At 46.8% G+C, this 18,745-nt stretch overlaps 1 protein-coding gene across 3 annotated transcripts in view; it reads left to right on the forward strand.

Annotated features, from left to right (window-relative positions):
- PLXNA4 (plexin A4) overlaps positions 1-18,745 on the forward strand; it is a 612,201-nt gene that overhangs the window by 408,088 nt on the left and 185,368 nt on the right. For all 3 annotated transcript variants that reach the window (XM_083699819.1, XM_083699820.1, XM_083699821.1), the window contains one exon: positions 3,415-3,515. In XM_083699819.1, coding sequence (XP_083555945.1) covers positions 3,415-3,515 — 101 coding nt within the window. The remainder of the gene's footprint in view (positions 1-3,414; positions 3,516-18,745) is intronic.

The following is an 18,745-nucleotide window of genomic DNA, read 5'->3' on the forward strand; positions in this document are numbered from 1 at the left end:
GGTGGAGCTGGTAGACAGCTGCCCTGGATACATAACTGACCTGTGCCTCCATGGACAGCTGTGAGTCCAAAATGACTCCCAGGCTGCGGACCTGGTCCTTCAAGGGCACAGTTGCCCCAATCAGGATCAGGGACCAGCCCGCCCCCTGTCCCCCAAGAACAGTCCTTCTGTCTTGTCAGGATTCAACCTCAATCCATTAGCCGCCATCCATCCTCCAACTGCCTCCAGGCACTCACACAGGACCTTCACCGCCTTTGCTGGTTCTGATTTGAAAGAGAGGTACCTTATGAAGGTACCTTATGTAGTCTTTTGTGTTCCATCTACTGCTTTAGTTTAATTATCAGGGACCACTGTTCTTTAATGTTCAGAGACCACAGTTCATTTATCTGGGACCTCTTTGCTGGTCAAACTTAGGAATGGCAAGAAATTTGATTCAGTTAACGTATAAAGGCAAACCTACCTAATTCGTCCTTTCCAAAACAATATGAGAACCAAAACATGGCTGTCCTTCAAAATTTAGCAGTGCAGACTGTGAGCCAAGTACTGTGTACGGAAATGCATATAAGAAGAAGAAGAAGAGGAGTTTGGATTTGATAGCCCGCCTTTCACTCCCTTTAAGGAGTCTCAAAGCGGCTAACATTCTCCTTTCCCTTCCTCCCCCACAACAAATACTCTGTGAGGTGAGTGGGGCTGAGAGACTTCAGAGAAGTGTGACTGGCCCAAGGTCACCCAGCAGCTGCATGTGGAGGAGCGGAGACGCGAACCCGGTTACCCAGATTACGAGACTACCGCTCTTAACCACTACACCACACTGGCTCTCACTGGCTTTATATTAGGGTAAAGTGTGCAGGAAAATGCATGTTGTATCAGGGGAAATCGCTTTGCAAAAATGTGCATATAATGCAAAATTGCATACAAATATGTGCATGCTAAGAGATATTTGCTGGTGAGTTTTCATTAGGACTTAAAAAAATAACAACATGTAAATTGATGTGGAGAAGTGAAAGAAGGTGAAATGGGCGTAGTCACCCATTTCTGGGCTTCTCCCAAGAGAGGCTCATCTTGTCTGATCTTACTGGTTTTCCACCAAATGGTGAAAACGTCCCATAGATATAGATCTATGGAAGCCTTTGATCACCTGTTTCCTTATTCTGTTGCTGACTTTATTGTTCCCAATTTTAACGAGAGCATTTAATATGCATTCCATTTCACAATGGCCTTTTTTATAATGTTTCTGAATTTTATGCATGATGCGCTGTTAATTTTTATTGTTGTTCGTTACCTTGAGCTTCCTGAAAAGGCAGGGGATGTGCGTTTCTTAAACATGAATACAAATGAACAAGCCATTTACTGAACCAGACCCTTGGTCGATTTAGCTTAGCGTTGTGTGCTATGAATGGAAGCAGCTCTCCAAAGCCATTTACCACTCCTGTTTATTGCATTTTTATCCCAGTTTTCCCACCAAGGAGTTCAAGGTGGTGTGAATTGTTCCCTCACTTATTTAATCCCCACAACGACCCTGTGAGGTAGGTCAGGCTGAGAAGTAGTGAATGGCCCAAGGTCACTCAGTGAGCTTTGTGGCTGAGTGGGAATTTGAACCCAAGTCTCCCAGGTACTTAGTCCAACACTCTAACCACTCTCCTGGTATGCCCCACGGAGGACCTTAAGGTCCATAAATATCAACACCCTTGAGGTCCCAGGCCCTAAAGAAGTCAGATTAGCCTCAACCAGAGCCAGGGCCTTTTCAACACTGGCTCCGGCCTGGTGGAACGCTCTGTCTTATGAGACCAGGGCCCTGCAGGATCTGATTTCTTTCCGCAGGGCCTGTAAGACAGAGTTGTTCTGCCTGGCCTTTGGCTTAGAATCAATTTGATTCCTTCCCCCTCTTTCTTTTTCCTTTCTCCTTCTGTGATGGAACTCCTATTTGGGGACTTTTTTCTGGCCCACGTAGGACCAGACTGGATAGTTAGCCTTGGTGAAGACTTGACGTTTTTATCCCCCCAAAAGTTTTTGATTTGAGTTTCTACTGAAATTGAGGCTGCATTTTAATGTTGTATTTTAATTTTGTTTTAAAGTTGTATTTTGATCAATTATTTTTATACCTGGTGTTAGCCACCCTGAGCCCGGTCTTGGCTGGGGAGGGCAGGGTATAAATAATTTATCATTATCATTATCATTATCATGCTGGCTTTTCTAGGGTGAACCATGAACTCAGTATGTACTCTTGGGCAAGTCACACTCCCTCTTCAATACACACTCACCTGAGTCAACTTGGAATACCTAGACCCACCTTACAGAGTTGTTGGATGCCTCTCCTGGTGTGCCCCACAGAGGACCTTAAGGTCCACAAATGACAACATTTTCGAGGTCCCAGGTCGCAAGATGGTTACATTGGTCTCAACTAGGGCCAGGGCCGTTTCAGTACTGGCCCCGACTTGGTGGAACGCTCTGTCACAAGAGACTAGAGCCTGCAAGACAGAACTGTTCCACCTGGCCTTTGATTTGGACTCAGTCTGATCCTTATGTTTCCCTCCCCTTATGGTCTTGATTTATCGGCTATTTTAAAATGAGGCTGCATTTTAAATTTCATTTTAACTTGTATTTTAAATTGGTTTGTTTTTTCCTTCCTCTTTTCCCCCTATTATGTTTTTACTGTGATTTTATTGGTGTTAGACACCCTGAGCCTAGCTCTGGTCGGGGAGGGCGGGGTATAAATATTTGTTGTTGTTGTTGTTGTTGTTGTTGTTGTTGTTATTTAGTCGTTTAGTCATGTCCGACTCTTCGTGACCCCATGGACCAGAGCATGCCAGGCACTCCTGTCTTCCACTGCCTCCTGCAGTTTGGTCAAACTCATGCTGGTAGCTTCGAGAACGCTGTCCAACCATCTCGTCCTCTGCCGTCCCCTTCTCCTTGTGCCCTCCACCTTTCCCAACATCAGGGTCTTTTCCAGGGAGTCTTCTCTTCTCATGAGGCGGCCAAAGTATTGGAGCCTCAGCTTCAGGATCTGTCATTCCAGTGAGCACTCAGGGCTGATTTCCTTCAGAATGGAGAGGTTTGATCTTCTTGCAGTCCATGGGGCTCTCAAGAGTCTCCTCCAGCACCATAATTCAAAAGCATCCATTCTTTGGCGATCAGCCTTCTTTATGGTCCAGCTCTCACTTCCATACATCAGTACTGGGAAAACCATAGCTTGAACTATACGTACCTTTGTTGGCAATGTGGTGTCTCTGCTTTTTAAGATGCTGCCTAGGTTTGTCATTGCTTTTCTCCCAAGAAGCAGGCGTCATCATTATTATTATTATTACTGGGAGGTATACATGAATAGGTTTTGAGTCTATAGGGCTTCACGACACTGTCTGGAATTGCAAACCGAATGCAAGCTCAGCATGACTCTTCTCCCCTTATCATCCACAGCTCACCCGAGTGCCGGTGGAGTCCTGCGGACAGTACAAAAGCTGCAGCGAGTGCCTGGGCTCGGGGGACCCCCACTGCGGATGGTGTGTGCTCCACAACGCGTAAGTGTGTGGGTCGCAGGGTCGAGGGATGGGTGGGGGCGCGGCAGGGGCAGTAGGCCCCAGGGCTGCCTTCCCATTTCCTTCCTCCCCAACCTCACATTTTCTCACTGCCGGCTGCGACACAGAACAAAGCTGCAAATGGACACAGCAGCCGTCCCTGGTGGGATGAAGGCAGTCTCTTGGAAAGGCAGCCTGAGAGTTCCAGCTTGAGAAAGAGAGAGGCAGGGTTGCTTTCTGAAGATGGGGAAATGTGTCCTTTGGTAGAATTTAAAGGACAAAAACAATTGTCACGGCGAAAGTCAGGGAACCTGTACCCTGCTTCTTCTCCCTGATAGAAAAAAGACAATCATGGAACTGAGAAATTGCACAAAACAAATGAAATACCGTGAAAATTCCTGAAACAAGAAGTAATTGACTAGAAATATTATCTTGTGGAAATAAACTAAATAATAAAAATCCAAAAGTTTAAGAAAAACAATTAGAAAAACCTAAAATTGAACAGAGCCTTAACAGGCTGCCGGCTACAAACCTCGTTTCACTGAACTATTCAGATTCCTGAGAAGGAAATAGAAAAATCATAAACTTTAAATGACCAAAATTTCAAAAAAAGGGTAGAAGCCCCCAAAATTCTGAAGTATTATAATCCTAGCTTGACCTAGGTAAAGCAAAGCGCAGTAATAAAGGATAGAGGACTCAAAAGTACAGTTACTAATACTGAATTTACAAGAAAGGTCTGAAAACCTAAATGGCAAGTTTTAAACACAGCCCAGCTTGAAGGAAGCAAAGCACAGTAATAGAAAGTTGAGGACTCAACTTGTGAAAATCCTAGTGCTGCTTTTACAAAAAGGTTTAAAAACCTAAATGGCACAAATTCAAAGAAAGGAATACAAGATAAGCTGCTTTTAAATAAACTGAAGAACAGGGCTGAAACGCTCTGCTCACTGAGCCCAAACAAAAGGCATTCTGTGTGGTGCCTTTGAGACTAAGGGACCATCTATCCTATAGACTTAAACTGGTCTATTAATTAAAATAATTAATTTCCTTCGCGACGAACCCCTTTTCCTGCAGCATAGGCTGCTGTCTGCTTGTAGCTCGCCAAGATCTGTATTGCTTAAGTGGATCTGGGGGGAGCTGGTGGGCAAGGGAGCGGGGAGCTGCCTCGCAGCAGCGGGATAGCATTTGTGGGCTGCCCGAGCCTCTGATGCATCGAGGCAGCCCGGCAAAGGCCCCCTAAGATGCCAAACCAGGCCTGGAGATAGAATTTGCTCTGCACTCCGAGCCTTGATGGAAACATATGCTGCTGCTTTTGCTCTCTCTGCGTGGAGTCTCCGGGACTGATGTCCAGAAGAGCAATTTGCAGCTTACACTGTTTCAAAGGCTACCCCAGGGCGCCAGCAGTCAATGCAAAAGCAGCCGTGAGACAGTGGTAGCTGAGCGCTGGAGAGAGCCTTGGCTATTGGACGCATTGCTTTCGCTTCCTGGCTCCCTCCTCTGCGTGAGAGACTGACTTCTCTTTCCAAGGGGCGGCCTGGCATGGATCGGGGAATTGATTTCTGCGACTCTTCTGTCCTAACCTTACAGGGGGGAATTTGATTCCGTGTGTGCAGGGGGGAGAGAGAGAGAGAGAGAAGGCAGCTTGGAAAATAAGGGGGCATTGATTGGGTTTTACGTGGCAAAGAAGGGGATCTGGGAAAAGCGGGCCATCAAAGCTTCAGAGTGCAGTATCTTTTGCCTGCATCTAATTCTCAGGTGCTCTCCTCCATCTCCTCTCACTGCCTCCCGCCAGCCAACACACACACAGAAACACACACACACACACACACACACTGCATCCAAAGCCTCAGAGGCCACGATACAGGGGCCTCTTTAACCTGCAATGTCTTGCTTGGAGGGTGCAAATCGGAAAGATGTCCAATTAGCTGCCATGGAGGTCTCCGGGGGAGGAGAGGGGAGGCAAAAAAGGAAACCTGACTGAAAAGTTAATAGCTGGCTTAGAAAGGAGAGAGAGAAGGAACAACACTCGAACGTGGTGAGCAATGTCTGAACGCAAGGTCACGGCAATGCCATGGGACTGGAGGGGCATTTTCTTGGCAAGGTCTATGCCTGAATTCAGAATCTGATGCCCAGCAGGGTACCATATTGCTGCCTGCCAACAACACTCCTCTGCTCCCTCTTTTGATTTTTTTTTTATAATAATATTTATTAAGTTTTTGTTTACACCATAAAAAACATACATAATAACATAGTATTTTCCAATATCCACATTTCATTCTCATCTTTGGACTTCCTCACATCTCTTGTTCCTGCATCCTAAACTCATAAATTTTACTAGCAAATTATTAACTTGTTTCAATTCATATATTTTTCCAATATTAAATCTCAGATTTTAGAATTTAAATCACTCTTTTGGAAACTTAGTTATAACAATTTATCCAAAATTTGTCTTTTCTTTCAATTACAATTAGATTTGTATTCCTTGTAGCTAATTTGTTGGAGCCATTCTATTGTTCTGCTCCCTCTTTTGAAGGCCTCTGTATACAAGGCCCAATTCCTGGACGGTCTTGTCTCCTTGCAATACCTGGAAGACTGGGGTTTGCCTGCAAGCTGCCACCATGTTATCCCTTGACACTTGATAGCTGTGTTTTTAGATTCCTCCCAAGTCTCCTTCTTGACCTCCGCAGTCACTGGCTTGGCCAGACAGAGTATCTTGTCTTCCCTTGCCACTGCTGTAGGCCCAGCAACTGAGGACTGTGATGTCACAGTTCCCTGTGACATCACAGCTCGCCAGCCAACGGCACCCACCAATCAGGTGTCCTACATCCTAGAGCATCCTTTGTTAAGCTGAAGGTAAAACCTGCTTCCCTTAAAAGCAAAATCAGTGAGGACGCAGAGCTCAGGCAAGCTGGCTCATAGCCTTGAATAAACAGCCTAGGGGAAGACATTATAAGGAAACTCCTCCCATGCTGATTTCAGATCAGGGAATGTGGACACCTGGGGAGGCTGCAGCACTCCAGAGGATAGTTTAAGCATGTCATCCTCAATCATCTCACATTGACAGAGCAAGCTCAAATAATTCTTCATGCAACACATAATTAAACTGTGGAACTTGCATACAGATTAGGCACCGATTTCCACCAACCTGGATGGCTTGAAAGGAGGATTGGATTAATTCATGGAGGATAGGACTGTTGATGGCTGCTAGCCATGATGGAGGATGTGCTGTTCCTCAACGCTGCACCTGTTGTAAGCCAGAAAATAGCTTATCTCCTGAGTTTATGCCAATAAAACTCAGAAACGTGAGGAGTTAGGAGTCCAACGTTGTTTATTGTGAAACAATAGGTTACAGTCAGATCTGCAAAACTGCAACTCTGCCCGGTGGTCCAGGCAGTGGTATATATAACATTTCAAACAAAGCATTTCAATTTTCACCAGTCATATGCAACATTACCTCATTTCATGTTTTACACATGCGCAATAAGCACTAGCAATTTTCCCACCATATTGTGTTACATTGTGTTAGTGTGCATGTTGGGAACTTGTGTTACAGGTAGCCATTTGCACCATGTAGCAACTTATGTTCTAGCTTTGAGCTGTGTCTTTGTGATTCGCGCATTAGCTGTGTTTCTGCCCCAATGGCGGCCGGCAACTTGCAAAATCATCGGTTTCATAATATAAGTAAGGTAAAGGGATCCCTGACCATTAGGCCCAGTCGTGACCGACTCTGGGGTTGCGGAGCTAATCTCGCTTTATTGGCCGAGGGAGCCGGCATACAGCTTCCAGGTCATGTGGCCAGCATGACTAAGCCACTTCTGGAGAACCAGAGCAGCGCATGGAAACGCCGTTTACCTTCCCGCCGGAGTGGTGCCTATTTATCTACTTGTACTTTGAAGTGCTTTTGAACTGCTAGGTTGGCAGGAGCAGGGACTGAGCAACGGGAGCTCACCCCATCGTGGGGATTCGAACTGCCGACCTTCTGATCGGCAAGTCCTAGGCTCTGTGGTTTAACCCACAGTGCCACCCGTGTCCTCATAAAGTAAGAGGCTACCATAACTTCTCTATTAGAAGCACACTCAAGGATTTACATGGATACAGATTATTACATTTACTGTGGCCCTTTGGGCCACTGCCACACACCCCTGGAATTCTAAATAAATTCTAAATCACCCCAAGAAAGATGCAGGGGAAAAGGGGGGAACTTATTACTTTCAGGAAATTGTAGGGTATTTTTTGGCTCAGCGCTACTCCTGGAAGATCTGGACTATGCTGATGAAGCCTGTTTGGGTTGGAGAGTATGCATTTCACGTCTCTTAGCTTTCCAAGAGCTTCTTAGCAAACTTTCCTCAAAGGGGAGGAAAACTCCATTGAAGCCGCTGATCTCAGATTATTTTGTCGGGCTGGGAGGAGGGAAGGTTTTAATTTTACCCTTTCAACTTTTCCCTTCCCTTCTGCTGCCTCGGCCATGGAAATAAATATTGTCTGGTCTCGGCGGGTAACTCAATCCCACCATTCACAGGCAGGTCCTCATCGATCGACCTCCGCTTTACCTTTCTTGGTCAAAGTCTTGTGAGCCGCTAAGCGGGGCCTCAGGTAATCCAAGCTGCCTTCAGAGGCTGTGATAAAAATCAGGTTCTTTGAAAGCCTTTCTCCCTTGCCTTTCTGAATGCCACTCTGCCTTGGCAACTTACTTTGATGGCTGCTGCAGGAGGATGCAGCCCTCCTCGGATCCTGGCAAGCTGAACTTGGGGCAGACTCGTGGCAATTCATTCATTTTAAATTACCTGATCTCGATGGCTTTAAAAGAGAATTCGACAACTTCTTGGGGGAGAGGGCTAACACTGCTTACTTGCCACAGTGGTTATGCTGGAGGCAGCAATGCTTTTGAATACGATACGACAACGATACAATAATCTTTCTTGTCATTGTCCCATGCAGAACAACGAAATTGAAAAGATCTACATCAAACATTCAAAAACCCACAAGCCTGCTATCCCAGCCTGGTTAGCCCCTAAAAACTCTGATACTCCATAACTGAATACAATATACTCACATAAAGACTACCTTACACTGCGTTTAAAACCAAAATCGCATTTGGATAGAAACTGTTTCTCAGGCGGCTAGTCCTAGTCTTTATAACCCTGTACCTTCTTCCAGAAGTCAGAAGCTGAAAGAGGTAATTTCTGGGGTGTGCACTATCCTGCACTATCTCTGCAGCTTTCTTATGGCACCTTTGGAAGCATGTTAGGCGCTTTTGCATTGAATTTGGGCATGGAAATGCACTGGTTAATTCTGCTTTACTTTTCATTTGTCAGAAACCTACTTGCATGGCAAGGTCCCGACCCCCCCCCCTCGGTAGTTGAAATAATAATAATAATAATAATAATAATAATAATAATAATAATTATACCCCGCCCTCCCCTGCCAGAGCCAGGCTCAGGGCGGCTAACACCAGTAAAATTACAGTAAAAACATAATAGGGGATTTAAAATACAGGTTAAAATGCAATTTAAAATGCAGCCTCATTTTAAAAGTAGCCCATATATCAAAACCATAAGGGGAGGGAAACATAAGGGTCAGACTGAGTCCAAACCAAAGGCCAGGTGGAACAGCTCTGTCTTGCAGGCCCTGTGGAAAGATGTCAAGTCCCGCAGGAAGAGCCCGCAACCCCACCACCTCCTTAAGGCAGAAGTGGCTTTCCCAAAAATTGCAGCAGATGAACTTGAGATGAAGATGTTGTGGAGAACTGAATAAATTTCCTTATTCAGCCTCTCTGTAACATGATTTGTAAGTCAAAAGCCTGAGCCGTTTTAGGCATATCTCCTCCAGGCAAACGATCTGTTTGCTTTCTGCTTGCCTGACTATTTGAGTTGCTTCCCTTTCTCTCTCCCTCCTTCTCCTTTCTCATATTCCTTTTTGGATGTGCCAAATTCAACACCGTTTTCTTAACAGGCCCACGTTGCAGCATAAAATTTGATTTCATGCGATTCATTATTTGCACCTCCAGACATCCAAAGACGAGCTCAAAGCCACTTGCAACAAGAAGAATGCACCGACCAATAAAAGCACTTCCCGAAACAAAGTAAATATGAAATAACAGTATAGCTGGCAACGAAACACTTTGGGCTGGCCCTGTCTCTGTCCAGCTCCAGAAATGAGAGACCTGGATGTGAGAGAGTGTCTCTGCTGGCGATCCCAGAGAATTCTTGCCAGTCAGATGTAGACAGTTCAGAACTAGTGAAACCAATGGCTTGGCAACAGATAACATACCCGCCAACATTTTTCAAATAAAATAGGGACATTGTATTCCATAATACTGAGGGACCGCGTGGCGCTGTGGGTTAAACCACAGAGCCTAGGACTTGCCGATCAGAAGGTCGGAGATTTGAATCCCCGTGACGGAGTGAGCTCCCGTTGCTCGGTCCCTGCTCCTGCCAACCTAGCAGTTCGAAAGCACATCAAAGTACAAGTAGATAAATAGGTACTGCTCTGGCGGGAAGGTAAACGGCGTTTCTGTGCGCTGCTCTGGTTTGCCAGAAGCGGCTTAGTCATGCTGGCCACATGACCCGGAAGCTGTACTCCGGCTCCCTTGGCCAATAAAGCGAGATGAGCGCCGCAACCCCAGAGTCGGTCATGACTGGACCTAATGGTCAGGGGTCCCTTTACCTTTACTTTACCTATTCCATAATATTAATAATTTTATTATTTATACTCCACTCATCTGACTGGGTTGCCCCAGCCACTCTGGGCAGCTTCCAACATATATAAAAACAGAATAAAACATTAAACATAAAAAATTCCCTATACAGGGCTGCCTTCAGGTGTCTTCTAAAAGTTGTAGAGTTACTTATCTCCTTGGCTCAGGTGTTGCATAGCTCTATACCTTCCAAAATTTCTCTGATGAAAATAAGGATGTCCTAAGGACATTCCAGGATCAAATCAGAAACCAGGATGGCTTCTGTAAATCTGGGTCTATCCCTGGGAAATAGGGATACTTGATCTGGGATAAGACTCTAGGAACAACCCAAGAGGTGTGATAATATTAGCATGGAGAATTAGGGGCCAAGGAAGGTTGGAAGATTCAGGACAGACAAAGAAAGTACCGTATTTTTCGCTCCATAAGACTCACCTGACCATAAAGACGCACCTAGTTTTTAGAGGAGGAAAACAAGGAAAAAACCATTGTGAACGAAACAGTGGATGTATGATTTTTGCCGTTCATTCTGTGGCCACAGACATGATATGTGATTTGACGGTGAGTTTGGGGTAGCCCAATGCAAAAATCCTGAGAATCCATGTGGATCCATGCTTTGTAACCACGTTTTTGCTCCATTGTGGCCCCACAAAACAGGTTTTTTTTGGTGCAAGCTATAGCCATGGACATGCTATGTGATCTGATGGTGAATTTGGGGTGACCCAATGCAAAAATCCTGAGGCTCCATGTGCTTTTACCTCCCCTGTCCCAGGCAGCCTCCTTTATCTCTAGAGTCCTTTATCTCCCTCCCGATCGCTTGACGATCAGCTGCTCAATGGCTTTGTTTCAAAACCCCCTTCCCTCTTTCTAAAAATAAAAGCATGATTTCGCCCCTGGGCAAATCAACTCCAGGGACCATGCATTCGCTCCACAGACATCCCCCCTTACTTTTTAGGAAGAAAAAAATGCGTCTTAGGGAGCGAAAAATACAGCACCTCTTCATGCAGTGCATAGTTAAACTGTGGAACTCCCTTCCACAGGAGGCCCTGGTGGCCACCAACCTAGATGGCTTTACAAGATGATTAGACAAATTCACAGAGGAGAGGGCCATCGATGGCTACGCTCTGCCTCCACTACTTCTGAGTACCAGTTGCTGGAGACCATATGAATATGTATCCAAACAAACCCCTGTGTTGCAAAGAGAACGTCAACAATGTTTAGGCAACACAATGACCATATATTTACATAATAGACAATCTTTAGAGAATTCCTTCAAATCATAAAAAGTTAAAAATGAAATCTTTAGTCTCAAAGTCTCTGAAAATCTTTAAATGAAGTGAGGTACCAAACTTTGTATGGTGGAAGACAAGCTGTGAAGCTTTGTGTATTCAACAAATATGATGTCCAACACTGAACAGTAATTCTGGATATTGACTCCTGTTTCGTAGAATTCTTCATCAACGTGGTGGGAGGATATAGAATGCTTCATAAACTGAAAATAAAATAAATTTTACAGAATATGACCTGCATGCCATATCACTTCACAAAAATTATAAACTACAATACAAACAGTAATGAAAAAGAGTACATGCCCCATCTTATATCGAATGAATGTATATAAATGAAAATATCAAATGCTGTAGAACAGTGCTCATGTAATAATATAGTCACTTCTACTAACAATATTTTTTGAGAAACATATAAAGCCAACTCCAGTTGATGCTGATAACAAGAGACTTTGAGACTAAATATTTTGAACTTTTTATGATTTTATGATTTGAAGGAATTCTATAAAGATTGTCTATTACATATGTGTGTGTATATATATATATATATATATATATATATATATATGGCCATTGTGTTGCCTAGACATTGCTGGAGACCATATGAAAGCAGAGCACTCCTGTTTTCAAATCCTGATTGCTGGTTTCCCAGGGTGGAATCTGGTTGGCTCACTGCAACAAGAGGATGCTGGACTAGATAGGCCATTGGTCTGATCCAGTAGGCTCATCCTATGTTCTTTTGTTCTTATATGAGTGTGATCAGAGGCCAGTGGCGTAGCGTGGGGGGTGCAGGGGGGGCCGGCCGCACCGGGCGCAACATCTGGGGGTTAGGGGGCGCAAATCCACGGGTTAGGGGGCGCAAATCCACGGGTTAGGGGGCGCAAATCCACAGGTTAGGGGGCACAAATTACTTGCTTTGCCCTGGGTGCTGACAACCCACGCTACGCCACTGTCAGAGGCTTAGCACTCTGCCAAACCCAGGAGACTTCTAAGCAGACCTGGCACAGACCACTCCTCTCTCCAGACAATAATAGGTCAGGGTTAGGCCAAGGGAGGCAGCGGTGGGGCATAGCTCAGGCAGTTCCTTTTTGTTGCACCCAGGGTGCCCTTCTGAGGTCGGGGGAATCTGTGGCTGCTGTTATTTCCCATTTTTATGGATGACCAAGATATTAACGCATCGGCTGTCAGGCTCTTTCTGCTGACATATCAGTCTCTGGAGCAAAATCAGTAGCGTTATGATGGATGGATGAATTGGGGGGAGAAAAGCCATCTCTGTGGCAGGGCTGTTCCCAGGGAGTTGTTTTATGTGTCATTCTCGGGCATTATCCAGCATCTCTGCATCCGCCAGTGATTTGCCAATGAGAGGAAATGGCACGCCGCAGACGGACTTTTCCCCAGGGTAGGGTCATGTCTGCCTCCTTTTGTATTTTCTCTCCGAATTTTCATCACTCTCGAGAGCGTCAGACTTCTGACAGGTTTGCAACAGAGGATAAACCAGTCCACCAGAAATAATCTCTCTGCACCTTTACGGATGCTTGTCTGTCTCCTTGAGTATTTTGGCCGTGAAGTCTGGCACGGACCGCACTACACTCCCCTGCTTGCCTTTGTTCACAAAAAATGCCCCACTAATAATAATAATAATAATAATAATAATAATAATAATAATAATAAATTTTATTTATACCCTGCCCTCCGCAGCTGAGACTGGGCTCAGGGCAACTAATACCAAGTATAAAAACAATTGATTAAAATACAAGTTAAAAAACAACATTAAAATACAACATTAAAATGTAGCCTCATTTCAGTAGAAAATCAAATCAAAAAACTTTTTTGGGAATGAAAACATTAGTTCTAGTGATTCCCTCAGGTGTGGAAAAGCATTTAAGTGGAGACAGTGAACCCCAGTCTGAAAGGGGTCCTTCGTTTGTTCAGTCCAATGGAAAGGTTTGCTCCATGTGTGTAAAGGAGACTTTGGCAGGAATGCCAACTTGAATAAAATATTGGAGGGACCCAGGTAAGCCCCACCTTGCATAATCAATGACATGATGTGGCACAAGCACACCTTTTGAATGGCAGTGCCCAACAACTCTTGGGGAGGCAGCCCCCTCAAAAGAATTATTGGGGAGGCGAAGGGACCTTAGCCCCTAGGAGTTGGCTCCTATGGACTCTGTTATTCTCTCACCTTTGATGAGAGCGAGCAAATGCCAGGTGAAGCTTGCCTTGTGTGCTGTACTCCCTACATTGTACAGTGGTACCTCGGGTTACAGATGCTTCAGGTTACAGATGCTTCAGGTTACAGACTCCGCTAACCCAGAAATAGTACCTCGGGTTAAGAACTTTATCTCAGGATAAGAACAGAAATTGTGTGGCGGTGGCACAGCGGCAGCAGGAGGCCCCATTAATAACAGTTTCAGGTTAAGAATGGACCTCCAGAACGAATTAAGTTCTTAACCCAAGGTACCACTTTATGGGGATTTAAGTTACCGCTGTCATGACAAAGCCTTCCAGGGTTGCATGGCCTGGGGACAAATCCCAGACTGCCAGGCTTACGTCTCTCGGTACAGTCAAAGTAGTTGAGGCACTGCCCCACCAAGCTCACTCTGACCTCAGCCAGCCCCTCACCTGCCTGTTCAGAGGGTGACTTTGGCTGTCATTCACTCTGGCGCCCCCTGCTGTTGGTCTCCCTGCCTTCTACCCTACCAGTCTCAATGGGCACCGGTCAGCGCTGTTTCTCAAGCCATTTCCAGAAGAATTTTGGAATGTGCTGGATTGCATCAGTTCCTGGGCCAGCGCCACAAACCCTTCCACTTCGGATTCTGAAGCAGAATCTCACCTCGTCTCTTGTTCCTGTAGCTTCTGTGTTGCCACCTGATAATAGCACCACAGCCAAGCCTCTTGTGAACCCAACACTCCCCACCTCAACAAGACCTCCCTGTATCTGTCCCACAGGGATGTCCCTGGCAAAATTATGGCCATGTCCGTGGATTCTAATCCATTTTTCCCGATGGTCTGCAAAATGGCTCTGACCCCCCAAAGAGACAAGTTGCTATTTCTGATCTTTAAAGATATAGTAACACAACACCTCTGCCTTCATTTTGGGCTTGAGTGAGCTATTGATCTCTGAGCAGCTTAAATCATGTTAATGCTGTCATAACTATCTCAAGGCCAAAGTCTTGTCCCATAAAGCTTAATCACACAATGTGTTAAACGGCGCTGGTGTTAATCATTGGTCCCACCCTACTTTGCTATATACGTTGCCCTTTCGATGCTTAAAAAAAATCGCACCCCCTCCCACCATGGGAGCAATATGGGAAAAATTAAGTAGGGGGCAAGAGAAGAAGGGACAGTAACCATCTCTAAATGCAATGTGGATCAATATAATATTAAGTGCGGGACTACATAAATAAAGCGAATGGTTCTCAAGAGTGTTGCTAAGCCTTGTTCCAGGAGAGTGATAAAGGAACAAAAGGGGTCTGGAGCCCCCACACCAATCCATTAGATGGTGGGTTTTTTTTTCCCAACAGGAATTGCTCAAAATAGGGCTGGCTTCTGTTGGGTCAATAGGCTGCGCTGCATGGTACACGGCAGAAATGTATGAAATCACACCAAGTTTGGAGAAAATAAATAACACCAGAATACATGAATAATAATAATAATAATAATAATAATAAATTTTATTTATATCCCGCCCTCCCCAGCCAAAGCCGGGCTCAGGGCGGCTAACAACAATCAACAATCAAACAATCAGATTCTAAAAACACATTCTAAAAATATTTCATTATAAAAATCAATTAAAATCAAATTAATGGCAACTAATTAAGCAAGATTCTAAGCAGGTTGCCAGAGGAGGGAGTCAGGCTGCGCCCTGGCCAAAGGCCTGGTGGAACAACTCTGTCTTGCAGGCCCTGCGGAAGGATGTCAGGTCCCGCAGGGCCCTAGTCTCTTGTGACAGAGCGTTCCACCAGATTGGAGCCGCAGCCGAAAAGGCCCTGGCTCTAGTTGAGGCCAGCCTAACCTCTCTGAGGCCTGGGACCTTGAGGATGTTATTATTTGCAGACCGTAGGTTTCTCTGTGGGGCATACCAGGAGAGGCGGTCCCGTAGGTACGAGGGTCCTAGGCCGTATAGGGCTTTAAAGGTTAAAACCAGCACCTTAAACCTGATCCTGTACTCCACCGGGAGCCAGTGCAGCTGGTATAGTACCGGATGAATGTGATCTCGCAGCGAAGACCCCATAAGGAGTCTCGCCGCGGCATTCTGCACCCGCTGGAGTTTCTGGGTCAGTCTTAAGGGCAGCCCCACGTAGAGCGAGTTACAATAATCCAGTCTGGAGGTGACCGTCGCATGGATCACAGTGGCTAGGTCAGGGCGAGAGAGATAAGGGGCCAACTGCTTAGCTTGGCGGAGATGAAAAAATGCCGCCTTTGTTATAGCTGTAATCTGCGCCTCCATAGAGAGGGAGGTATCGAAGATTACACCCAAACTCTTAACGGACGGTGCTGGCACTAATTGCACCCCCGCAAGAGATGGGAGTTGCCCCCTCAATCCCATATCGTCCCGCCCCAGCCAGAGGACCTCTGTCTTCGAAGGATTTAACTTCAACCGGCTCCCACGTAACCATCCAGCCACAGCTTCCAGACATCTCGCCAGTGTATCGGGGGCCGAGTCAGGATGGCCATCCATCAACAGATAGAGTTGGGTGTCATCGGCATACTGATGGCAGCCCAGCCCAAAACTCCGGACAAGCTGGGCGAGGGGGCGCATAAAGATGTTAAAAAGCATCGGGGAGAGAATCGCACCCTGAGGCACTCCACACACCAAGGAGTGGCGCGATGACAATTCCCCCCCGAGCGCCACCCTCTGTCCCCGACCAGAGAGAAACGAGCGCAGCCATTGAAGGACTGTGCCCTGGATCCCCACGTCGGCAAGGCTGTGGTCCAGGAGTTCGTGATCGACCATGTCGAAGGCTGCTGACAGATCTAGAAGAATCAGCAGCCCCGACCCGCCTCGATCCAGCTGCCTACGGAGATCATCTGTTAGGGCGACCAGAGCCGTCTCGGTCCCATGACCAGCACGGAAGCCGGACTGGAATGGATCCAGAGCAGATGTTTCATCCAGAAACCTACCAAGCTGTTCAGCAACCGCTCTCTCAATCACCTTACCCAGGAATGGAAGATTCGAGACCGGGCGGTAATTGGATAGATCTAAGGGATCTAATGATGTTTTCTTTAAGAGCGGACGCACCACTGCCTCCTTCAGTTCCCCTGGGAATATCCCGGTGCCAAGGGACAAATTGATGATATCCCCCAGGGGGGCCCGCACCTCGTCTGGACACGCTCTAATCAGCCATGACGGGCACGGGTCAAGAGGACAGGTGGTGGGCTTTCCAGCTCGGAGGAGTCTGTCCACATCGGCTGGAGATATCCGGTCAAAATGGTCCAATACTGGACCCGAGGACAGTCGAGGGGCCTCCAGTTCCTTTATTGTATCCAAATTGGCAGGGAGGTCATGGCGGAGCAACAGGACCTTCTCCGCAAAAAAGCTCGCAAATGCCTCACAGCTATGTGTCAGATTGTTATTTAAATTTGGCTGTCCTTCAAGGGACGTTAAAGACCGAATTATACTAAATAATTGCGCCGGGCGAGAGCTAGCGGATGCAATGGAGGCCGAGAAGTAAGACTTCTTAGCGGCCTTCACAGCCATCTCGTAGGTTTTCATAAAAACCCTATAAGATGTTCTTGAGGCTCCATCACGGGCACCCCGCCATACTCGCTCTAGCCGTCTGAGGTCCCGCTTCATTTTCCGAAGCTCCTCGGTAAACCAGGGAGCCCGGTTTCTGCGGGGTCGCAGAGGGCGCTTAGGTGCGATCTCATCGATGGCTGCCAGGAGCTGGGTATTCCAGCCCTCAACAAGCTCAGTCAATGAGTCGCCAGGGGGAGCAAGGTCCCGCAAGGCTTGACGGAATCTATCAGGGTCCATCAGCCTCTGCGGGCGAGCCCAAATCGGCTCGCCACCTAAGCAGGGTGGGGGTGGAAAGTCAATCCTGGCTTTCAGAGCGTAGTGATCAGACCATGGCACCTTCATCGAAGGAGACATGATCACATGAGCACCAAAGATCAAATCCAGCGTGTGGCCTGCTTGATGTGTGGGGCCCGAAACAAACTGGGAAAGCCCTAGTGTCGCCATGGAAGACACCAGGTCCAGAGCCTGTGAGGAGGGAGCGGCATCAGCATGGAAGTTGAAGTCTCCCAATACCAATAGGTTAGGGAACTCCAAGGCCCAGCCAGCCACCGCCTCCAGCAGGCCTGACAGGGTGGCTGCTGGTGCGCTAGGTGGCCGGTACACCAGCCAGACAGCCAAGCTCTCCTCGGAGCCCCACACTAGGCCAACACATTCAATGCCGGGGATCGATGGCGATGGTAGAGCCCTGAAAGAACAATCTTCCCGGATTAATAATGCCACCCCTCCCCCCCCCGGCCCACAGTCCGTGACTGGTGGAGGACAGAGAAACCCGGGGGCGCCATCTCTCGTAAGGTAACAGTTACCCCTTCGCGCACCCAGGTCTCCGTCACACAAGCCAGGTCGACCCCCTGCGAGGTAAAGAAATCTCGCAGGGTGGCGGTTTTGTTGCCTATAGACCTGGCATTGCACAACACCAGTGAAGGAGGTGAGTAATCCTTGCTCACCCTACCCTCGTCTCTCGGGATGGGGCGCAGATTGGAAGGGGTACGAGCATATCCGTATCTCGATCCCCTTCGCTTATAACATCTGCCCCCACCGCCATACCTCCCTCGCCCCTCCACGGTAGCAATCCCAAGCCTCATAATAACCTCCATTTACAAAATAGAAAAACAAAACAACCAAAAAACAATTGTGCCCAAACAAAAACCAATCCCCACCCCACTCAATATCCCACCCCAAAACAGAACAAGATAGAACAAAACAAGAATACATAGATAAAAACCACCATTCACGGTGGTACAACAAAATAAGCAATAAAAACACGTTTAAAACACATTAAAATATATAAAACATCTTTAGCATTTGCTGCAGCAGCACCGTCCTTAAAACTATCAGGGAGGTGAGCCTAGGCCCCGCCCCCTAGGCCAGATGGAGTTAGCCTGAGGAGGGAGAGGCCTTACACTCCAAGCACTCACGATGCAGCAGCAGCGATGTCCCTGGCCTCAATGAGGCCTCTTAAAGCCGTGGCGAAGGTGAGCCTGGGCTCCGCCCCCTAGGCCAGATGGAGTTAGCCTGA

The sequence above is a fragment of the Podarcis gaigeae genome (assembly GCF_964106915.1).
Source record: "Podarcis gaigeae genome assembly, chromosome: 10".
In the NCBI taxonomy this organism is placed as follows: Eukaryota; Metazoa; Chordata; class Lepidosauria; order Squamata; family Lacertidae; genus Podarcis; species Podarcis gaigeae.